We start from the raw sequence: 25,597 nt of genomic DNA on the forward strand, positions 1-25,597 counted from the left end.
TCTGCTCATCCTATTATATATTTATTTTACCCCTCTTTTTGCTTTATCTTTAGATATGGCTAGCAGATTTCTAGTTAGGACCTGTACCTTGTTTTACCATTTCTGCACAGCTTTCTCATACTGTAGACTAAATGGGAATCTTTTTTTCTGCAAAATGTTAAATGAATGTAACTAACTGAAACTTGTTTCTCTGTAAAAGATGCACAATGTAACTAAATGTATTTTGTATTCTCTTTTAACATGTATATTAAATATAACTGGAGTTTTTCTCCTCGGGTCTCCACTGAAAATGGGTTTCTGACCCAGCTGGACTTACCTGGTTAACAAATGTCAATAAATAAGTAAATAAAATAAAAAAAAAAAATGCAACTGAACTTCAGGTGAATTACCATTACCTACAACCTGTTCTATGATAAAATCATATCCTGATAGTAAATAATATTAACTCTGGCTTGCTTTACTACTAACTTCATCCGGTAATTCTGCTGAATGAGTAGTTGTGTCCGTCTATTAAACTTAGGTACAGATTCATGTCTACAGTGTTTTGATGTAAAATGTACAGCAGTGCCTTACTGCCACATAACTACTACTTGTCATTTTGAACCAACCCTAACGTTGGTGTTTTCACTGGAACTAGCTTACCTCTTTCTTTCACCCTGTTATTAAAACACTGGTAAGGATGACCTGTGATAAATACAGTGATCTACCCACAGACCTTGTAAAAATTCAACTTTTACTGCAGCCACTTATGATGCTACATATGTCAATAACATACTAATAACATACTAAATAAATAAAATGATATAGCATTTGAGTGGCAGAAAATATACTTGGAACATTTGTTATGCATTAGTATGCATTGTGTATATTTGTGATGCTAAATTAATCTAATATTAATTTGCTTCTTAATTAATTTTGTTACCTGAGTAACAGTATAGGCAACGCTCACTAACTTTGTTTTCAGTGAAATGATATCCAGTAATTCGTGCTTCCCAGCATCCCCCCAGAATTGCACTGATGACGCTTTTGTAATAAACACTATCTTTACATTTGGTTAAATCAAGGAAAAAATGTTTCACTTTGCTGTTTTACGTAATAAGTCAGTGTTATCAAATTTCTTAATATGATTTAAACTGAAAGTTTTCCTTTTAATGTCCTGAGTTTTCTTTGGGATCAACTTTCTCATGTAAAGCTACTGATCTTTTATGCTTGTCTGTTTGTTCTTATTAAATGAGCCAATGAAAATGTACCCAAATACTGTCCATTCTGGCTGCAGTTGCTGTAGGCAGTCTTACTCATGGCAACTATGCTACCAGAAACAACATGAGAGACCTGTCACCAAGCCTTTGGAACCCGTACATAATTTAAATAGTAATTGTCCTACTTGAATGTATTGCTGAAATGCAAAGATAGCCTATTCACATCTTATACGATTTCTGCAAGTTATGCTTCTTAGTTAAGTGTATATATTAAGTTGTCCTGACATATCCATGGAAGACCTTTTCCTCCGGTTGTATAGGTTATGCATATTTGTGGGTACAAATCTTTATAGATGAACATATACACCATCCTTTTAGATCAGTAAACTAGCATGCATTGTAACTGTACATATCGAGTCAACTCCGTGTTGTAAGAGTGAATGAAGTCTTACTGTGAACTGTGTTTAGTATGACATGGCAGACATTGGTAGCGATTCAATGCGCAGTTATTTATTTATTTTATTTGCATTTGTTTACCGGGATGGTCCAGCTGGGCCAGAAGTGGCCATTTTCAGTGGAGTCCTTGGGAGAAATGCTCCACATGTAACACATTTTACATACAATACAGGATTTACATTAATAAAGATATTACAGTCTAACCCTAGCCTACAACCTAGTGTTACATTCAGTTTAAAAGTACAGCATAATATACAGTCAGTGTGAACTTGGCTTAAAGAACTTCCGTAAAATTACCTACATATAAGGAAACACTTGCAGTCTGTAATGCATGCATGCTTTCACACAAAACTAAAACTACCCCAACCGGGCTAGGTAAACCCATCCAAAAAGAAACCATACTCGACTGGGTTCTTGTAAATAGCAACTCCCAACTGTACACTGTGGTTACCCTTCCCAGTGACCTAAGGGACCACCTCCTCACTTATGTCATTAAGCTAAAAGCTGTTATCCCACACATTCCTGTAATCAGGAAAGTCAGAAACAATAAAATGTTCATCCTGCCAAATTCCAACAGGAACTTATCTCCTGTAATTGGTCTATGCTAAAACACCTTCCCCTGGAGGAGACAGTTGCATATTTCAACAATAAATTTCTTGAAATCCTAGATCTGCATGCTCCTGCCCACTTAAAGCGAACAAAAGCAAAAACTACACCATGGCTTACTAAAGAGACCAGACAAAAAATCTGTAGCAGATACAAATTATGGGCCCTAAGGCACTCCACTAAAGACCCCCATGATCATGTTAAATACAGGCAAGCTAGGAATTATACTAAAAAATCCATTCTAACAGACAAAAAACAATACTATCATAATTTACAGACAGTTAACTGGAACAATCCTCAGAAGTACTGGGCAGGTCTGAACAATCTACTTCACCCTGGAAAAACATCCACCCCCATCCCCGCTGCTACCATTGATAAATCTCCTCAGGATGTCTCAGACTGCTTTAACCATTTCTTTACTGAAACAATACAAACACTAGCTAGCCAACTACCTCCTAGCTCCACCAGCCCCGATAATGCCACCTCCTCTAAACCAACCATCATTTAGCCTCCAACCAGTGCCCACATCACTTGTTCGCTCTCTCCTCAAAAAATTAAAACCCACCACGCTCGCCGCTGACCAACTCCCTGCCGAGTACCTCCAAAAATCAACTGATACCATTGCCTACCCTATATCGATACTAATTAATCGGACCATAACAGAGGCAAAAATTCCCACCTTATGGAAAACAGCCTATGTAATCCCATTACGTAAAGGAGGATCCTCCACAGATTTCTCCAACTATAGACCAATTGCTATACTTTCCCCACTGGCAAAAATAATGGAAAAATGTGTACACAAACAACGCATGCACCACCTAATCCAAAATCACCTCATGGCCGATTCCCAACATGGATTCCGACCATACCACAGCACAACTTCGGCCCTCCTGGCTTTCACCAATACCGTAAACAACAACTGTAACAACAATTCTATCTTTTCTGCCCTCTTCTTGGATTTCTCCAAGGCATTCAATATGGTTGATCACCAACTTTTGTTACACACCCTGAAAACCTTCTATCTAGATTCCAAAGCCCTACTGTGGTTTAAATCCTACCTTAATGGGAGGCAGCAGGCTGTTCGCTGGAAAGACAAGCTCTCTAACCTTCTACCCAAACACCCTTGGAGTGCCACAAAGCTCAATATTAGGGCCTCTACTGTTTTCCATCTTTATTAATGACTTGTACACTGTCATCCCAAATGTCAGCTGTATCCAGTAAGCTGATGACTCCACCCTGATTTGCTTCCTTCAGAACTGAGATTTGCTACCCAGTCCACCTTTAATACCATAGAAAACTGGCTCTCTGAATGTCACCTGTTAAATCCCCAAAAAAAAACAAAATGCTATTTTTCCTCACCTACACAAAGGTCTGCGTAATGCGAAAGATGGCACTGTTATCTCCCCCGACCCCTCTACAAAACTACTAAGAGTCATTATTGATAATAACCTAAAATTTGACTTGCATGTCAATCAAGCAAGAACATCAATAAAAAATTAGGATCACTGTATAGAATAAAAGCCTTCCTAACCCCTCCAGCCAGGATTGCCATAGCCTGCACCCACCTAATCTCAACACTTCTATATGCCCTCCCCCTTTTCTCTAATCGAAACAAGTCAGTCCTAAATAGATTGTCATCCTGTTACAATCACATTGCCAGGTTTGCCACTGGCCTGCCATTTAGAACACACCACTGCATTAACCTCAAACAGCTTGGGTGGCTAGAACTTCCCAGTCTAATCCAATACAACCTTCTGACTATAACTAAAAATATTCTCTATAATCCAGATAATGCACCATCCCTAAGGAATATTATCACCCCTCATAACAATCAGAGACTGCTTAGATCCTTAAACAAATTACTAATTCAGACAATCAAAATTAACAATACAGCTGAGGATGCCCTCTTTGCAAACTCTGTAGGCAGAGTTTGGAAGCTCCATCCAGCCGACATTACTTCACTCTCTCCTCTTTGCCAATTTAAAACCAAGACAACATCTGGCACTAAACTGGCTTTGCAACTGTAACAAGCCTGGTTAACCCTCCTCATAAATGTATAGAATATATTACTTTCTGCCCTGTAATTATGTCTGCATTGTTATATTTTTGACTGACTACCTTGGAGCTTTTCTCCCCGTGTCTCCACTGAAAATGGACATGTATCCAGTCGGACTATCCCAGTCAACAAATGTAAAATAAATAAATTATAAATAGTTTAGCACATATCATTAGCAGATTATACGAGTGGTGAAAAAATATAGTACATAAGTAATCACTGTCAAATCAAAGATATTATACAAGCAATACAGAGTGTATACATGAGAACATTCAATATGAGTAGTTTTCAGCTAGTAGAATTTATATGTAGAACACTTCATGCAATGGTTGCAAAGCAGATGTAGGAATTAGAGACTAGATACTTAAACTTTTCACATGTTTAGGAGGTGTAATAGCTGAGCGATAGGCTATATGAGTCCTGTTGCAGGAATCAGCAAAGTCTGTCGATATTGTTACAGATGTAAGTGGTGGTATGATATTAAGGTAGGCTGTGAGAGTACCCGAATGTCTCACCTGGTTCAATGCTAGGTCTATAAGGGTTAGGAAGAGAAGGAAGTAGATAGGTGGGATCAATGGTAGGACGATGAGGGTTGTTAGAAGAGGAAAGTGGACAGGCTGGAGAGGCAGAGTAAGTAAAAAGATGGATGTGAAAGGAGGATGCCAGAGTATATACATTGATGGGTGAAAATAGTTGTGTTGGCTGAGGTTAGGTTATATGAGATGTGATGTTAGCATGTGCATAGCCAAGATGAGGAGAAGTGGTGTTTCAGAGATGTCTTGAAGAGGGTTACTGAGCGGGTGGATCTAAGTGTTGGAGGGAAGGAATTTCAAAGTTTTGCGATGGTAAAGATATGAAGCATCTGACCAGCCGAACGTTTTGGTTTTTCTACATTTATGAGCAGTTAGTTGTTGGATCGGGGTGGTCTGTTAGGCTGGTATACAATAAGTGTAGAAGATAGAGCAGGGCACATGGATGGATTATGAATGAGTTTGTGAAGTGTAGTTAGTTGGATAAAGGTGAGATAGTTGGGGAGTTCAAGTCATTTTAGGTTGCGTAATGTTAAGCAGTGGTGGGATGCGTAGGAGGCATTAGTTACAAACTTAGAAATTTTGTTGTAGCATGAGTCTAGTTTGGACTTTAGAGAGGACTAACTGTTGGTGAGGAGGGAGGCACCATATAAAAGAAACGGTAATAGAAAAGAAGAGGCAAGGGAAAGTCAGGCTGATGCACTGAGTAGATGTTTGTCGTTAGAGAGTGCCAAGCCTTTGATGTATCTTTTTGACATTGGACTGGATGTGCAGGTTGAATGAGGTTTTCTATGATGACACCTAGGAGTTTTGTGCTAGGTACAGTGTCGATGGTGGTACCAGTTAAGGATTGAATGGTGAAGTTCTCTTTTTGTAGGGATGTGGACTTTTTGGGGGCAAAGATTATTAGTTTGATTTTGTTGGGGTTTAGGGCAAGATGGTTATTAGACATCCATATTTCAGTGGAGGTGAAGGTGTTTTGGGTGAGCTGGTGTAGTTCTAAGGAGGAGTTTGCAGTGCAGATGATAGTGGAGTCATCTGTGTACTGGATGACTGAGCCTTGAGTGTGTGTGGTGTGGAAGTTATTGATAAATTTGCTAGACAGAAGTGAGCTCAAAATGGAGTCTTGACGTCCACCAGTGGTGGTGTTTAGGAAAGGGGAGTAAGCGTTCTGCCATTTAGTTGATTGTTGCCTGTTAGTGAGGTAATTGGTGAACCAGCTGAGAGATTGAGAAGAGGTACCTATGTTAGAGAATTTTGTTAGGAGAGAGTGGGATATAGTATCAAAAGCTTTAGAAAGATCAAGAAGTAGTGAAGGTATGATTTTACCAGAGTCACTGGCTCAGTTGACGGTGTCCATGAAGGATATGAGGGCAGTGGTGGTACTATGTCCTGGCCTAAATCCATGTTGGGTGGGGGAAGAGGATGTGGTTGAGAGTCAGCTGGTGAAGAAGTTGAGAATGAATACATTTTTCCAGAATCTTAGAGATGGGTGATAGTATAGTAATGGGGCAGATCTTGGTGGTGTCAATGTTGGGGCCCACCTTGTGTAGAGGAAGGATATAAGTTTTTTCCAGATGATGGGCATATAGGATTCTTGGACAGATCTTTTGAGAAGTATGCTGATAGGATAAGCGATTGAGTTGGCTGTGATTTGCAGGTATTTGGCAGGTATACTATCAAGGGCATTTATGCATGGTTTGAGTTTTAGAAGCAATTTTTTAATAGTCAATGTGGGTATAGTTCACAGAGTAAAGTTGGGAATTGGGGGTGTACTGGTGTTAGCTGTGGAGAGGTCTGTGATGTACAAGTTGGTCTTGGGAAAGGTAGCAGTTAGATTGGCTGTAGTATCTATGATACAGGAGTTGAAGGTTGCAGCAGTTTCAATGGGTGTTTTATTTGGGTCTGGGCATGGATTATTCCTAGAGCCTGAGTTTAATAAAGAGTTGAGAGAGCTCCAGAATTTCTTTGGGTTTTGCTTGTGTTGATTCTGTAATGTAAGGTAGTGTTCTTTTTTGTTTTGTGGTACTAGACGTTTAACCTGTTTTCGGAGCTGTTTGTATTGGGTGAGGTCAGATGGGTTTTTGTCTTTTGCCATATTTTCCATGATTTGCCCCTGCGTTTCATGAGATCCTTAGTGGATCTTGTTAGCCAACTGGCATGGTTGGTCTTTAATCTCTTTTTTTTGTGTAGGGGGAGCGAGATTGTTTAGTATGCTGAGGAAGTTTGAGTTGAAGAACTGTCTCATCAAGGGGAAGTGATTTTAGTGCATCCCAGTTGATGCTAAGCAATTTTTGGTTAAAGCTAGATGGACAGAACTGGATTAATCTCTGGTAACCCTGTACTGATGTTAATCAATTGTGGTACATTCACTTTGTATAAAGGACGGTAAGTGGTCACTTATACTATTGGAGAGTGTACCAGTGGACGTGATCTTATTTGGGTCGGACACTAAAATCCAGTCTAGGATTTAGCCATTACTATTAATTTTGTTAGGCCTGGTTATTGTGTTAACTAGCTGGGTGAACTTATATAGGTTGATATTGCAGTTAGAGTGGTGTGGGGATATGTCTAGCCAGTTGATATGTCTCCCAGTATGATGGTCTTCATTTTTTATGTTAGTAGAAGCCCAGGCAAGGATTTCCTCAAAAATTGGGATGCTATTGCCTGGGGAATGTAAATGACTGTCACACAAAGGTTTTTGCATTTATTCATTTTAAGGAAAGGAACTAGAAGTTCGGCTGTGGAGCACTGTGGGAAGGGTTTTGTATATGAGACAATAGTGAAGAACAATGGGGTATATTAGAGAGATGCCTCTAATAGGCATGTTATTTTTTTAACCTCCACCTAATAGTTAACGTACTCTGGCAAGTATAGACTGTTTTTACTTGAACTACTGCAGTTATTTCCATGTTTATATTTACTTGTATTTTGTGCCATTGATGTTCTGTATCAATGTGTATCACTTTTGTAAATTTCTTCTTTTCTTTGGGTTTAATTTCTCCAAGTCTTTTGGGTTGTTAATACCATGACTGGAATGGACTCCAGTTCTAAGTCCGGATATCACTGAAGTTCATGAAATTAGTATTGCTTCAGTCTTTTGATGTTAGCCAGAAGTACTTTTTGCAGCACCTGCAATATACCCAGGATTGACACCTTCTATAATTCATACGGAGTTATGTGCATCAGTGTTTTCTGTCTGGAAATTCTGGACTTATTGCATAATAGTAACAGTACATGATTTCTCCCTTATCGTCAGTAGTTCACTCTGTCATCTTTATGGCCTCCCAGTTTTTGTGAACTACTACTTCTACTTGGGGGGGGGGGTATTCTCCCCTGAATCTGTCCTAATCCATTGTAGGAATGTTTCCATATCCTGCTACCATTTTTTCCAGTCCTGACACCAGTGCACACATCAGGACTGGACTTTTTTTATCCTGGAACTTGTGTATCCAGCTTTTTTTTTGTTATTTTTTGACCTTCCCCTCTCCATGACATATAAAAATATAATCTATACACCAGTTTTGTCTTGGTGAGGTTTGGTGAAAACAAGGTCCACCACATGAAGATACTCGGCAAGACTTGAGGATGAATTCAGTTTTAGCAATGCTACTCTCTTCTTTCTGATTTCATCTCTCTATTCAGACCCCGTTTTTTGTCATAGGGCTTGGCTCATGATTGAGAAAGCTTCTTGGGCAGTTCACCTGTCTGATTACCAAACAAGCAATAAGTAGCCAGTCATATGGATGATCATTTTAATACATCTGAACTGTAATAAAATCAATCATTACTGCAAGTTCAGTAGTAGTACTACTTCCAGTGAAAAGAATTCCTGAATTTTTTAGCTATTTTAATAGTTCGCAGGTCCGGGTTTATATAATCAGTCAGGTGGCATTGAGCCAGCCTAAATGGCTAATGTTCCTATTTCCTTCTTATCAGAATTCATTTAATAAATATTTATTTTATTTAATGATCCTTGAGGAAAAGTCAAAACATTTTATTTTAGGAGTAGCCCTCCCCAATCACAGCATTTACAAGCTTCCCATTGTGAAATAATGCCAGAGATTATTGTACATTTTAAAGCCATCCTGTTAGATCTATGAAATGTACTCTTTTTGCAATGTAATGTACTCTTGTTGCAAGGATTTTGGAACAATCACTTTTGGATCTTTTATGATACCATTGTCAAACAAAATCCCATCTCTGTAAGGAAAATATGGTTGCACTTCTACTGGTAAACAAGATTGCTTTGAAGGCCATCCTCAACTGAAAGTGGTTGAGCTTCTGAAGTAGTGGATCTGAGGCTGTGTGACTTCTAAGCTCACTAGGACATGTGGAAGAAAAAATTCTCACTTCCATGACTTCAAAATCAAGTTTCACATTTTCATGCTGTTCAGTTGTATTTCTGGGAGATCTGGATAATGTATCAGCAAGAAAAAGATGTTTGCCTTTTGTGTAGACAAGATTGAAGTTATACTTTTGCAATTTCAACATCATGCATTGCAGTCTGGGAGGAGCTGTATGCATAGGCTTTCTCAAACTAGAGACTAGAGGTTGGTGATCTGTTTCAATTTGAATTGGATGGCCATAAATATAATCATGGAACTTCAAACATGCAAACACGATTACCAAGAGCTCTTTCTCAATCTGCTCATACTGCATCTCAGTTTGGGTTAGAGTTCTGGATGCATAGGCTACTGGTCTACCCTCTTGAAGTATGACTGCACCAAGACTAAACTTCAGCATCACAAGAAAAAGTTACTGGTTTGTGAACATCATAGTATCTGAGAGTCGGTAGACTGGCAATTCTCTGTTTCAAGACATCAAATGTTCTTTGGTGGTGTTCTAACCAGGAGCAGGATACACCTTTGCATATCAACTCTGAGTGGTGCTGAAAGTTGGCTCAGGTCTGGAATGAACTTGCCTAGATAGTTAACCATGCCAAGAAAATGTAAGGCTTGAACATTGTCTGGAGCTGGCATCTCAAGAATTGCTGTTTGCTTGGAAGGTTCTGGTCGTAAGCCTGAACCTGTAAACAAATGAACATAAGTAACTTTTTGTAGCCTGAATTGGCACTTCTGAGGATTCAATTTGATTCATTTCGCGAGCTCTTTCCAGAACTTTCTTGAGGTTTCTGTCATGCTCTGCTTTACCATTACCTCCTACTAGAATGGCACATGGATAACAAGAAAAAATTTGTTCCATGGCATGCGGGAAGACTTCAGTGGAAGAATTTATCCCAAATGACATTCTCAAAAATCTGTACCTGCTAAAAGGAGTATTGAAAGTGATTACCAATGAGGATTTTCAATCAAGCAAAATTTTCCAAAATTAACTCTTTGCATACAAAACAGAAAAAACTGTGGCATTTGGCATAAGAGCAGCTACTTCAACTTGTACGCATTGGATGATGAGGTATTTTCAGTTCTTTGTTCAAATCTCTTGGATCAATACATATTCTAATATCAGCTGAGTTTTACTTATGAGCTACCACCATGGAAGATGCCCATTCCATTGGTTCATTAACTGGACAATGCACCATTTTATCTAGCTCTGACTTGACTCTGTTCTGCATAGCTAGTGGAACTTTCTGGCCTGGTCTGACAACTGGGCTGACTTCAGGGTCTAACTTCATGGAGTACACATCTGGGAGTTTGCCTAGTTTGTCTTCAAAAAGATCAGTATAGGTAGAGAAAATAAACTGGATGAAATTAGAACAGTGGTCTCTTAAGTTTCCATGGTGGACTTTCTTATTAAATGAAAGCAGTCCCATTTTCAAACCGTCTCTGAGGCCTAATAATGACTGTACGTGCCTTTTGACTATGTAAAAGTACAAGTCATAGCTGTTCCCAGCAGAGTAACATGGAGGCACTACTGAACCTTCAGTTTAATTTCTTCACCACCATAAAATATCCTTCCAAAAAAAACATAATAGGTAATACTCACCCAAATTCTTAAAGCTGCTTTGCAGTCAATGTAGAAAAATTATAATTCCCATTTAACTCTCATTACACACCTCATATAATGGGGGAAGAGGGTATTCAGTTAAATTCCCCATTCCCAGTGTAGAAGACAGCGGTAGTCGTAATGAATAAGAAGAGCAATTTTTTTCTTGATTTGATTTTAAAGTATAGTATTTAACTAACATAGCAAGCATTTCTAAGTAAATCATACATTTGCAAAATTAGTTGGATTAATCATGCTGTATGGATCATTTTTTTTTATTATTTGTTGATTTACTGGCTAGGCTAGCACAAGACCATTAGAGCTATTACCCCGACCATCTGGCAGTTACAAAGAAAAAGAGAAATTACAAAGTTGCATGAGAATATATCTACACCATGAAAAGAAATGAACAGTAGTAAACAAAGATTACTATGCAAATTGTAGAATACAGAAATTAGTTCACGTAAGTATAGTAAGAAAGAAGTGTGCAACTAAAACATATGTAAAGCACAGTTAATCGATTAAGGGTGTACCAGTCATAGCGATTGCTATTTTTCTTGTCTTACATGCTGTTCTAGTTTAAGGCATGATTGGACTGCATGTGTATGCGTTTTATCATACAATCCTATAAAGAAAGTGGTGGTATAAAATTAAAGTGATTGGATTTTGCACAGTGAAATTGCCACGCTCAGGTGTCAGAATCCTGCCACAACCAGCTCTACTGGTGTAGACATATTAAGCCCTGATTGCAGCCACTGATGATCTAAGTTTGATTACTAGCTTGAAGAATGACAAGGTACACTTGCCTGATTACCTCCTCCAGGAAGAGGTTGTAGAACCTTGCTGTGTGTAGGCACTGTCCCGTGTAGTGCTGCTACTGCTTTTTGACTAAAGATTAATAAAACAAACCCCATAAAATTGTGATAAGTGAAAAGATGTTTGTCATAGTTACATGGTAAAGTGAAAGAGACCTTGTATATAATGTTCTTAAATAAGCATCCCAAAGATTCCATTATGTGATTAGGTAGAATCAAGATGCCTTACACCAAGAACAGCCCACCAACCTGATATCCAAAGCAAAAATGAAAATATATTGATATCATAACACTTTTCAACAGACATGGATAAATCTCCTTTCAATTAGACCAGTTCATAGTATTACTACTCAAAAATGCATTAATATTGTGAATGGGGGAAGGGAATTTAAGTCCATCTGATGTGTTTGCATTGTCCACCAGTTGACATAATGATTGACTTAAGCTTTAGAGTCAACCCTGGTGGAAAATCCAAAGCCTGTATAAGACAAAAAAGAATTATGATTGTTCTTGGAACATAATGTACTAAGTTTTTCACTGTCTGGACACTGCCGTGGAATGATTATTCGTCTTTGGGAAAGTTAAAATATATATAAAAAGAACAACAAACTAAATAAAATAATATAGGAAGAAGCAAGCCAGGACATTTGCCTTATTCTGATGAAGTTTTTTTATTTTAGAAAGCGAAAGCGCTCAATAAATACTGTCTGTGGATCCTGGTTTGCTTCTTCCTATATTATAAAGTTCAAATATTTATTTATTTATTTATTTTATTTATTTTATTTTACATTTGTTAACCGGGCTAGTCCAGCTGGATACATGTCCATTTTCAGTGGAGGCCCGAGGAGAAAAGCTCCGTTACACTACTAAAATAATACTTTCAAAAATACTTTACAAATACTTTACAAATACTTTAAAAAAAAAATCAAGTCAGATACAACGATATGATAGAATAAACATTCAATTTCAGCCTGCTACATTGAGTATGGGATTTAAAATACTTTGTTAGCTTGGGCAGAAGATAAGGCAAACATTTACATACACAATTGTACTGCAATATAATTGAAGTGTGACAAGATCTGATGGACTTCAAGTGTTAAAAGCTTAAAAATCATCAATAATCATTCAATTCTCCTATACAACACACTTGCACCAAAGATTCTAAATTTAAAAACATTGATGAAATAGAGTTAGAAGCCACCATTACTGTTGGACCACATTTTCATGACATCATTTGAAACGTGGGGAGTCAGGACTAAACATGGAATGTCTTGTACATCCCAGTAGTAACTCTGAACTTACTTCCTAGCAGTCTAAAAACAATTGAGAACCATGTTTTGCTGGTCCTAATGTAGCACTTTGCGGACATCACTGGGTAGCACTGATTTTCCTTCTCTTCCACCCGTGCATTTCCTGTCAACTAGAAATGGATCAAGAAAGTTACGTTTTCCAGCAAATGAGTGTAAATATTATAGAAGCTTTCCCTTAATAGCAGTGTATGTTGAGTTACAGACTGAACCACTATACGCTTTATAAAAATTAGTCACATGAGCCAGTAGAAGTCCAGAGTCATTCTTATAACTTCTTATAACCACAGTATATTAATGCTATGAAGCTAAATTGCATATTTTACAATTTTTTTAAAACTTAGATTTTGTGTAAACATTTTTCAGGAAGGTTAGACACAGCTTTAACAGCCACTAAATGGTCATGTAAACCAGTAGAAACAAATATTCATACTCATGACCAGAAGAATTTGGTAATCCCGGAAAATAGTCATATAATTAATTTAAAAATGAGAGCAAATTTCTCTGTAGTAATAGAATTAATCTTGTGTATTGTTTTTCTCATAAAGGTTAATCTTTTCAGACTTTTTGTGTTTTTTTTACCCCAGATCATGGCTGTAGAACTTGCAGTTAATATCAGTTATGCTTTCAGGTTACCTTTCTTTTCCATATTTTTGATTAGGGTGCTAATGATGTGATATGTACACTTGCAGAAGGTAATGCTGTACAGATTGTGTGTTGGAATATCCTGATTTTAGGCAATGCAGGCTTATAAGGGCTTTTCATCAGCACATCCTGATAGACCTGCTGTGCTTGTATAGCATCTACAAGGATTTTAAATTGTGTATACACTAGATGATAGCTCTTTATTGAGCTTACGTGGTAAGTTTAAAGTTATGAAACCCCTGTCTCAAATTTTGTAAACAAGTGCAACTCATCTGTGGTATTTTAGCTGCCTTATTCTTAATGCATTAATGGCATTACAAATTGTAAAAAAAAATGTACAACATAAATAACTGTTAGAGGAATTTAAGGGAGCTGAATATAATGTTAATGTAAATGAGTTTGTGAGTAGAGTTATGTTTTCAGTAAAAGTTTATTTTTTTTTAGTTTGCTAAATTTAAGCCTGTTTTTATTTCAGATTGACATAGGTTACGTCTATGATGAGCCTGGTATGTATTAATTTACATTTTTTTTTCCTAAAGTGATCATAAACTGTCTGACACAACTGCCAATTATGTTCTGGCTACTAATTAATTCTAGCAAGTAAGAAACCAGCCATAAACAAACTATACAATAGAAGGAGGAAGCTACTACATGATAGAGCAAAATCCCAAAAAGGGAAGGCATCTCTGATCAGTATTAGCAAAAAACTACGGGCACTCATAAAATCGTCTAAGGCCAGCTTCAAGAGAAAAATTGCACAGGACACTAAGGATAATCACAAGGCTTTCTTTAGTTATGTTAGGAACCTGGGTGGGAATTCCCAGATATGCTCAGAATTAGTCCAAAATGACAAAAAATACACCAAGCCCACAGACATTGCCAACATCCTAGCTGACAGGTTCAGTGCAAACTTCTCTCCCCTTTCCCCACCAAAAGGGCAAATATCTATCCCAACAGAGTGCTGCCCCCCTGACATCTCAGATGCTCAGGTAAGAGCCGCCCTCTCCAAAGCAAAAAACACAGCATCAATGGGACCAGATGGTGTCCCGGGCTGCATCCTACATGAACTCCAAGAAGAGCTAAACCCAAACATAAAACTACTTTTCAATCTTAGCCTTACTACAGGATATGTACCCAAAGAGTGGCGTACAGCAACAGTGGTCCCTCTCCACAAAGGTGGTGCCTCAATGGATCCTGGAAACTATCGCCCCATAAGCCTGACTAGCTTGGTCTGCAAAGCTATGGAAAGGATCATCATGGACCTCATAAATAAAGATATTGGGGACCTACAGACACTGGATCCTACCTAGTTTGGCTTTAAGGGCAGATCCTGCCTCTTAAACCTGGTTGATTTCTTTGAAACAGTCACCAAGGCCATTGACGAGGGGAAGGTGGTCCACACAGCCTACCTGGACCTCGCAAAAGCCTTCGATACAATACCCCACTCGGGCATTATAGATAAGCTCACCCGCTTAAATATAAACCCCTATGTCACTAGATGGGTTGCAAACTGGCTCAAGGACAGAACCCACATGGTTAGAATTGCTGGAGCCATGTCAGACTCCAAACCAGTTACAAGTGGCGCCCACAAGGCTCAGTCCTGGGACCTCTCTTGTTCGGTATATATTTCTCGGTACAGGCCAACACAGAAGGACTGTGGCTGACCAAGTTTGCAGATGACTGCAAACTGGGTGCCATAATCAACTCTCCAGCCGACACAAGCATCCTCCAAAAGGGCCTCATAGAAACAGACAACTGGTGCCAGAGCCATGGCCTCAAGCTAAACGCCAAAAGTGTATAGTCATCCCTTTGGCAAAAACAAAGTGCCCACAAATTACCACATAGGTGGTAATCCATTAAGTACAGAAGAAGTCATTAGGGACTTGGGGACCCAAGTTGATAGCAGTCTCTCATTTGACAACCACGTGGCCAAAGTGGTTAGAAAAACATTTTATATAGCCCACCTAATCATGAAGGGATTCACATCTAGATCAGGGGAGGTCATCGTACCTCTTTACTCATCCCTCATCAGGCCCATAATTGAGTACAATGCCCCTTTTGGGATGTACCTTACCAGACACCTGCAGCAACTGGAAAGACCCCAAAAGTACCTCACCAAGAGGCTCAAAGGGCTCAAACAGATGCCATATGCTGCCCGGTTAAAGAAACTCCAGCTCTACTCAGTGGCATAGTATAAAGCCATGTCCAACCCAGAATTAATGGACATGCTGCACCTCAGAAAATCCAAATCCCATCGAGCTACGCGCTCGAGAGACTTGAACCTCAGCACTGAAATAAACAGGACATGCTGGAGGGACAGATTCATAACCCAGAGGCTCCCTTCACTCTGGAATAAAATCCCAGTCCAGGTTAGGCAGAGTCCCACATTGACTCTCTTCAAGAGGAATTTTGATGAGTGGATGGGAGATCGTAGGTTTACCCCGGCTATCACTTCTGTGTCACTGTTAGACAGAGGCACAGTATACTAACCTCAAAAAACGCATAGCAAAATTAATTTAAAATGGGTGGCGAAAGCCAAACACACTCTGGCTAGGCTTATAAATGCCCTAGGGCAGATAGCCTAGTATGAACCTATGAACCTATGAACCTATAAGATCCATAAGGCACACCTTCGGAGTGTTGTTTAAGTGACTTCCTAAGAGAGAGAGTACACCATTGGAGTCTTGAGGTGATCATACCTGAACTGTAGAGTTTTATTTTATTTTATTTTTATTTGTATTTTGTTATGTGGGTTAACTCTACACACTGCTAGACCAGTTGTCTTAGGGGAAACTGGGAGAACCCCCCCCCCCCCAAAGCAATGCCTTATTTTAAATAGGTGAACTGAACTACTAGGGATCCTTTTTAGTTATAACGTTTATAACTATTCAAAGTACTGAACTGATAGTAACATTATGGAGCACATTTAGTGAAATTGTTCTGTTAGAGTCACCACATTTATGATTACTTTGTTGTTGTAGCTCTGATACAAGTTTTCTTTTAAAGAAGCTGAGAAATGGAAGTGATCATAGAGTACGTGGCCTTGAATTCCTGAGATTAGGACCAATATGGGTTACAGCTGAGCCATGTAAATAGTTAGTGTTGTAGTATCTCATAGCAGTTAAAACATGAACTGAAAATCCAGTAGCAGATATTATATAAATGCTGCATATCACAAGCTGGTGGTATGCCATAAAGGTTTGGGGTTATAAGTTACTAATGGGATTTGTCCTCTCTGAATGCAGCCCCAATGAGACCACCTCCCTATATTGGCAGCTTTATTTACACCAATCCCTAACTAGACTAATGTATTTTATTTTATTTGATTTATTATTTATTTATTTAACATTTGTTAACCAGGAAAGTCTGACTTGCAACAAAGCCAATTTTCAGTGGAGGCCTGGAGAGAAATGCTCTAGATGCATGTCTTTCTAACATGGGAGGAAACCGGAGCACCCAAAGGAAACCCACACGAATGCACGGAGGACATGCAGACTCCACACAGAAGGCACCTCGGCTCAGAATCGAACCAGAGAACCTCTTGCTGTGAGGCGACAACACTATCGCTGCACCACTGCGCCGTACTGCTGTTCTAAATTGATCAATTGAGTACAGTGCTCACTTCAGGATGTACTTTCCCAGACATATGTCTCCGAGTTTATTAATCGTTAAGGGTTTGCTTAAAGTGTTTGAACTACCAGAAAAGACTTACTAGTTTCTTACAGGCTCCTGCAGTGTGATCTATGCCTAGTGTTCTGTTCCATTCAGGACCCCATTATCCTTGACTTCCTATACCTATGCAAGTTTAATAGACTACTAATAGCAGAAGTAGAAACATAATTTTCACCAGCACACAAGTAAAAACAGACAAAACACTTACAAAAACAATCAAAGGGTGTATACAAACTCAGAAAATAAAAAAGAAAAAAAATGCTTTTTTCTTTTTACATAAGTAAAACAGTCTGGAGAGAAAAATGTATGACCCAGTCCTTACCTCACCACTTAACCTAGTATCCTGTACAAGTTATACAAAGTGACATTTAGCATTCTTCAAAGTAAGCTTGGATTATTGGATGCGTACCCATAAATTTACTCCAGGACTGATTTGTTTAGCTATTTCTTTGAGGGTGGGGGGTACAGCATGAGGTTAGGGTAAAGACAAGGTGTAATGGCCTTGACTTAACTGTCTTGCATTTTGTGTGACCAATGCTTTAGAACTGTTATTTTTGTAACAGACAGTATGATAACATGTAGGTTAATTTATTTATTTTTTACATTTAGCAGCAATTCATCATAGTTTTGCTTAGATCCTGAATCTGAATAAAATTATTTCATTTAAAAGTCTTCAGTATTTTGTGCATCTTTTGCCGTTTCTAAGGTTATCTGTCTCTTAATATCAACAATGTAGGAAGGCTTTACAGAGACAGGGTATGGGTGCTTGATCTCCTTTTTAAAACGGTTTTGACATGATGTTATGTGCATTGTCTAGTCTTATCTGCATACTTCATCACTGCTTCATTTTAATGTAAACCCAAGATTGTGTGCTCAAACAGTAATGTCATCAAACCTCTGTCTGGGTTAATTAAAGTTGTTTTATATTAAACTCATATTTTAAAACTATCTCTGCATGGTTATGCCCTGTGATATATTGTATAGTGTGGCGGTAAAGTCTCCCAAGAAAATATGAGCATATTATTTCCTAGGTATCTCATTACTGAATATTGTTTTCCATGCCTTACAGAGAATGGGCATAAAACCTTTCAGATACTCATTTGCTTGTGGGAAAAGTTGCATTACTGTCATGCATCTAAATCCTGTGTTTTTATAAAAACAATAATTTACAATTAAACCAACTAAATAACCATTTTGTTTCGGAATCTTTAAAAGGCAATGAGTTCCAAAAAATGTTCTGACTTATATGGAACCAAAAAGATTGCTACAATTGACTTTCCAGCCAGGATTAATGTATATGGTTCAAAATGTTCAACAAACTTCAGTTAAATTGTCAATGTGGCACTAAAAATCTAAATCACAGTGCATTTTCCTTAATTTAAATGCTTCCATAACTTGATGAAATAATAACCAGACATCTTTTTTTTGGTCTGGAATCACCTGTAACTAAATAAATTTACATGGAGGACATCTGGGAGTTTCTTGTTGATTCTGGTTGTCCTGCAGGTTGTTTTCCCACGTTTGACATGAAAGTAATGCTTGGGCCTACTTGCCTTTGGTAGTGTGGATGCTCTGTGGCTTTCCTGGGCCTTGTTCTTGCACTCCTAGCCTTTTCCCAAGCTTCCAGAGCAGTTTCAACGTTCCATTACCCAGAATCCAATGGGAACATCGGCGGATGATGTCACGAGGTCGGGAGCTAACCGAAAATGAAGCAGTGCATCACTGAGATTGCTGTAGTCACTGATTTAGTTGGGAATAGGCTGTTTTGTTTTAAAATAACTATTTTCTGAAGAGATCAGGTTTCCTGTGACCTCCAGCTGCTGCAGAACAATGGATTTAAAAGTACTGTATATATGTTTTCCTCATATAATGTTCATGAATCACTTGTACAGCTATGTATAACGTGTACGAGCCCCCCCCCCCACTCTCTTTAATAATCTACTGCTAATGAAGTGCTCCAGGGTTTCAAGCTGGGAGAGGGGAACACAAAAAAAAAGTTTTTTAAATGTTACAAAGCAGCGGCTACTTTAGGTCTCTGCTAGGGTGAACTGTATCAAGTAACTCCTTTCCCCACCTACACCCATATCTCATTTACATCCAAGAAAGTACACTAGGAAATCATGTCATATATGGGTTAGTTAATATTGTCTAAACTGTGTGAAATGGTGATGAGCACCTATTATATATTTAGGGCAGTTAACTAAAGCTTTATGTACTACGGGGACCTGAATTACTTGTAATCTTACACACGTACATACATACTCCCACACTTGATCTCATTATCTGCTGCATTGAAATGTTTTGATGGTTGCATTTTCTTTAATATACGATGCATTAGGAATAATCTAATGCACTAGAGCTTTACTGGATTAATATTTAAGCATGCTGATCTTGCTTTAACATAGGAGATGTAATGCAAATTGATGCAAATGATTTTTATGCTCCTCTTCTGTAGATTTTTCTTCTCTTGACTTAGTATATTATGAATACAGACTAGAGATGCTCTCCCCACTCCTATCTAATGTTTTATTTTGTGAGAGGGAGGACAGTTTATATTAGATATATATTAACAGAGGGGTAATCTAATAGATTAGATAGGACGGTATCTTGCTGGTCATGATCATAAGCAAAGGATGCATACACTAAAGCCTAAGTAGACTACCTGCTTCTTCATTCTTGGTTCCGTACTTTTGAAGAAGGGCAAATGCAGTAGTTTGTTGCACCTTGGTTAGGTTCTAGTGGTAAACAAGGAGCATCTTTGCATTTATCCCGAGATATAACTAACTACTTTAAACTTCTAAATAGTTTGGTAATAAAATCCGGACTAGAGCATGCTTTTTAGGATATCTAATGTTAATTTCCAATGTATTTTATTTAGAGCCATGACCCCTTTGTCACTATTCCAATTTCGGGTTAAATTAAATTTTTCATGGAGCAGAAAGGGGGTGGGGTAGTCCAGTGCTTGCCAACACTTAGAATATAGAGATTAGTATGATGATCTTTGTGTTTCACTGTTGCAGTCATCACATTTGGGTTATCTGCTTGTATTATCCCTCAGTCAGCCTGATTATCAAAGTCTTGGGTCCTGCGTCGGTTGCTGTCTCTTCTTCCATGATGTCAGGTAGTCAGGGGTATAAAGCATGCAGCCGACACCATTACATTAGTCTTTCTTGCTGTGTGGTCACTGAAGCAGAAGCAGTTCGCAAGTGCCAGTCGGCCGACTCCTGAAATTTTCATTTTCGAGCTTCAGAACCGAAGTCTTCAACTAAAGCGAAGTACCCCATTGGGGAAACTTTTTCTTGCTGTAAACCGATGTCAGTAAAAGTCAATAATTGTATTTCTTGTGGAAAGCAAATACCTCATAAAGATTTTCTTTCGTACTGTATTCCTTGCCTAGGCCCTGACCACGACATACCTTGTTGTCTGTTTTGTACCTTATTTAAACAAATTATTCGTCTGTATATTTACGCTTCTAAATATTTTGGTGCTCTGTTTAATTATCCAGATATGGCTTTGGTAAGCCACCTGACTACCGACATTCCAAAAAAACGCAAAGATAAAGACAGACAGAGGCCTCCTAGGTCCAAAGCTGCTGACAATGCTTCTAAGCTAGTCACCAGTTCGTCGGTACTCAGTGAGGCACTTTCACAGCCCCTGATACCCACTACTTCAGATTTGCAGGTCTCTACTGAGACCCATTTGGAGTCCGGTATGCCGTGAGATGCTTCAACTGTGGAACCTGCGGATGTCTCCACCTTTGATGGGTTCGGAGCCGCTGTGTAGGCACTGGCTTCTGAGGGTGTATTCAGGCCTACTGACTTGCATGTTAAACTGACGCCATCTTCTTCAAGGCCTAAAACTCGATCCATACCTAGAAAACAGACGCCCAGACTGCATGGTCAGGCCTCTATGCCTACAAAACAAATTATAAGAATGGCTGAAGACATTACTTTAATCAGGGGAACCCACCTTCCCCCTCTAAGAGACCTAGGACTGAATTTGGTTATGATTCTTCTGATCAAGATTCTGAAATTTCTGTTTCTTCTGATGACCAGGATTTACCCTTGTCAACCTATGATTATTCTGATGCAGAGGACTCTGTTCCCTCTGCTTCCCCTCCAGAGGATTTCTCTTTTGGTGAAGCCTTGCATAGTCTTAGGGAGCATTTTCGCTAGGAAAGCCAGGATCACTCTGATTCTAAAAAGAGGCTTAGGGATTTCTTACTCCTGCCCCAACACAGGCCTTTAGCTATCCCTCCTGTACTGGACATTGTTGATGATGCCTTTAAGGAGTTTAGTTTGGCCCCTGACTCTTTACCTCCTGCTCCCAGAAAACCAGATGGGTATTACAGGGTTCCTGACTCTCACAAATTCCTCTTTAAAAATCCTACTGCAGATCCCGAGACCATTTCACAGGGACCCAAGGGCATAAAGGCTACTACTGCCAAAAATCCTACCCCCTCTGATAGAGATTCCAGGGCACTGGATAGATGGGGTAAGAAGGTATGCACTTCTGCAACCTTGGCCATTAGGGCCTTAAATTGCCAGTTTCATATGTTAAGTATCAGCAGCATATTATTGGATTGCTTAAACAGAAAATTATGCTGATTCATGACTGTGCTGAAAATAAGGATTTACAGGATTTAATGCATTCTACTGAGCAAGTTGGAAAACAAACTTTGCAATGTGGTTTTGATTCATTAGGGGCATCTTGCAGGGCTGCTGTTACTGGGTCTGTACTTAGAAGGCATGCTTAGCTTAAGGAGCAGTTTTTGCCAGATCATGTTAAAGTTAAATTGTTGGATGTTCCCTTAAACCAGGACCACCTGTTTGTCAACAAAGCAAAAGTAGTACTTAAAAAGATGGAGGAAAAAGCTAAATCTATGCAAACTGTTAAAGATTTCCTGCACTTGCAGCCTCCAAGATTTAGTAGGCATTGGCCCTCTAAGAACTGGTCTCTTTCTGCCTCTTCCAGGCCTTCTCAGTCCAAATCCAGAACCAGTAGAACTTTCAGGCTTCATTCCCAAGGTACCCACAGGACTAAGCAGTGGGGGACTCCCACTTCCAAAGCAGGGAGTAGTAAGACCCCCTCCTTATGGTAAACTGTCTCAATGACTTAACTTTAAATCTTCCAAGCCCTTCTCAACTGACTGCTCATTTAGGGGGAAAGATTGCTCTTATTTATTTATTTTATTTATTTGAAGTTTGTTTTTCAGGATAGTCCATTGAGCCAGAAGATCCCATTTTCAATGGAGTCCTGGGGAGAAAAGCTCCACAGTATACAATGAAAAAACAACAAAATTTCATTAGTATAAAATAACAATAGTACAGATAAAAATGCTATCTGAAGGTGCAATTTAGTAAGATGTAAAAACAGAATTAAAGGCTAAGTGAATATTACGATATTTACAAATATGTAATTCCATGATTGCAAATGCATACAACTATAAGAAGATATTTACAAAATGCTCTGCAGGCAAAAACCTGGGAACTCATTGCCCAGGACAAATGGGTTTTAAATGTAATTTCCCAAGGATACAGATTCCACTTCCACACTTTACCAACCCCAAACGGTTGGCCAAATCTACCCCTAAATCAGTGGGCAGAGGCTCAATAGCAAGTTATCTCTCTCAAGTATAAGGGCTATTCAAATTGTCCCAGAAGAGGAAAGGGGACAAGGTTTCTACTGAAGACTTTTTCTGGTGCCCAGAAAAGATGACTCCTGGCATCCTATCCTGGATCTCTCTATCCTAAACATTTTTTGGTGATCCCAAAATTCAAGATGCTAACTCTTCACCAGTTGCTTCATATGCTAGGCAAGGATGTCTGGTTGGCAACACTGGATTTAAAGGAAGCCTACCTGCACATCCCAATCAGGGAATCTTGCAGAAGATATCTACGCTTCAAAGCAGGCTTCATGCACTATCAGTTCTCTGCACTGCCCTTTGGCTTATCTGCTGCGCCTAGGGTATTCACAAAGTGCCTAGCTCCAGTCATTGCATTTTGCAGGCAAAGAAATATTCAAATATACCCATACCTGGACGATGGTCTAATTCATGCAGAAAGCCAGGACATACTACTGAATCATCTGGCGTTTTTACAAAAAGTGCTAACTTCTCTGGGTTACACCATAAATGAAAAGAAATCACATCTGGTACCCTGCCAACAAATTGTATTCCTGGGAGCAAGCTTGAACACAACTTCCCAGATGGCTTTCCTCATGCCAGAGAAACAAGTTCATTTGACAGCTTACTTCAAACTAATGGCCACAAAGACGCTGCTATTTGCAAGACAAATACGGCAAGCCTTGGGGTTCATGGCCTCCTGTATTCTCTTAATTCCATTTGCAAGACTGCATATGAGGAAATTACAATGGTATCTAAAAAGCCTATGGTGTCAACATTCTCAGGATCTAGAAGCAAGGATTTCTATCATACCTTGCCTACAGTTAGAGTTCCTTTGGTGGGTAGAGGCCTGCTACCAGAACAAGGGACTGCCATTCACTCTACCCCCTGCCGCCAAAACCCTAACAGATGGATCAGACTATGCATGGGGGGGATCACCTGGCAGGGAGGTGCATTCAGGGCAAATGGAACCCAAGTCAAATGCACCTGCATATCAGTCAAAAAGAAATGTTAGCTGTACAGCATGCTCTGACAGCCTTCAAGGACCACATTCTTCCAGGACACTTAATGGTAAAGGCTGATAACACCACTGTTATGTGGTACATAAGCAGGGGAGAACCCACTCATACCCTGTCTGCAGACTAGCCATGGCTTTGTGGAACACAGTCTTGAGCTACCAAGTGCACCTACAGGCTCAATTCCTGCCATGAAAGCTAAATACACTGGCAGATGATCTAAGCAGAAATCTCAGGGACACACGTGTGGAACCTGGAACCAAACACATTCAACATGTTGATAAGCAAATGGGGGAGCCCAGAGATAGACCTGTTTGCCTCCCCCCAGAACTACCAATTGGACAAATTCTGCACAAGGACACCCCACAAACAAGCTTGGAAAGTGGATGCCCTGTCCTTCACCTGGAAAAATCTGTCAGTTTATGCCTTTCCTCCTCTGCCTCTCCTCTCCAAGGTACTACTAAAGATCAAACAGGACAAACCAAGGACAATACTGATTGCACCAGACTGGCCATGCACACACTGGTGTACCCCTTCTTGCGCAGTGTGTCACTGCTGGCACCATGGCACCTGCCTCAGACCTCTACCCTGCTGTCCCAGCAGAAGGGCCAGATTCTGCACCCTCAGCTTCAAACCCTGAACCTGGCAGCCTGGCTAATTACCTGATCTCTCCATTACCATCCCTCAGTAAACAAGTGTAGGATGTCATTCTGGAGGCAAGGAGGCCTAGTACTAGAAAATCCTATGCTGAAAAATGGAAAAAATTATGTTCCTGGAACCAAATTCAGAGGATGAGCACAGCAGTGCCCAATTTACCTCAGATTCTTCAATACTTAACTGAGATGCTTCACAAGGGCCTTTCTTTTTCCTCCATCAAAATTCATGCCTCAGCCATTTCAGCTCATTACAACACAGAACCCACCCCTCTTCTCTCTTCCACTGCTCAAGCAGTTCCTCAGAGGGGCCAAAAACTTAAGACCACCCAGGAGAGCCCCTACTCCAGCCTGGGACCTTAACTTTGTATTGGAAAAGCTTACTCTACCTGCTTTTGAGCCAGCTGTAAATGCAGAGCTGAAATTCCTTTCTTGGAAAGACAGCCTTCCTTTTAGCCATCACTTCAGCAAGGAGGGTGCCTGAATTATAGGCCCTTATGGCAATGGTGCCTTTCATCATCTTTCATGCGGACAGGGTGTCCCTCAGGACCAAGGTAGTATCCAGTGTGGCTCTTAATCAGTCCTTTCATTTGCCAACCTTCTTTTCTAATCCACGGAACAAAGGGGAACAGATACTGCATTCATTAGATGTGCACAAACAACTTTGATTTTACTTGGACAGGACTAAACCTCTCAGGAAATCTGAACAGCTGCTGGTGGCATTTGCTGCAGGGGCAGAGGGGAAGGCCATTTCAAAGCAAACCATATCTAAATGGATAGGCCATTGCATTCATTTCTGCTATAAGCACCATGGAAAACCTATCCCACAGTGGATAAGACCACATTCAACCAGGGCTGCATCTACCTCTGCAGCCTTTCTCAGAGGTGTCCCTACCAGGGACATCCTAGAAGCTGCTACCTGGAGTTCTGTACATACTTTCACCAAGCATTACCATTTACCAATTTTCTCTAAATCCAGAGCTAGTTTTGCCACCGCAGTTTTTCAGGATTTTATAGCTGGTCCTAATGCTATCTAAATTCCTCCTCCCATCCTTATCTTTGGGAATCTACCC

General features: G+C 39.5%; 1 protein-coding gene across 1 annotated transcript in view; it reads left to right on the forward strand.

Moving 5' to 3' along the window:
• LOC122788742 (myoferlin-like) overlaps positions 1–25,597 on the forward strand; it is a 1,037,182-nt gene that overhangs the window by 699,143 nt on the left and 312,442 nt on the right. The window contains exon 11 of the mRNA XM_044055636.1: positions 14,036–14,066. Coding sequence (XP_043911571.1) covers positions 14,036–14,066 — 31 coding nt within the window. The remainder of the gene's footprint in view (positions 1–14,035; positions 14,067–25,597) is intronic.

The sequence above is a fragment of the Protopterus annectens genome, chromosome 14.part0 (assembly GCF_019279795.1).
Source record: "Protopterus annectens isolate FY-2018-M chromosome 14.part0, PAN1.0, whole genome shotgun sequence".
Lineage (NCBI taxonomy): Eukaryota > Metazoa > Chordata > Ceratodontiformes > Protopteridae > Protopterus > Protopterus annectens.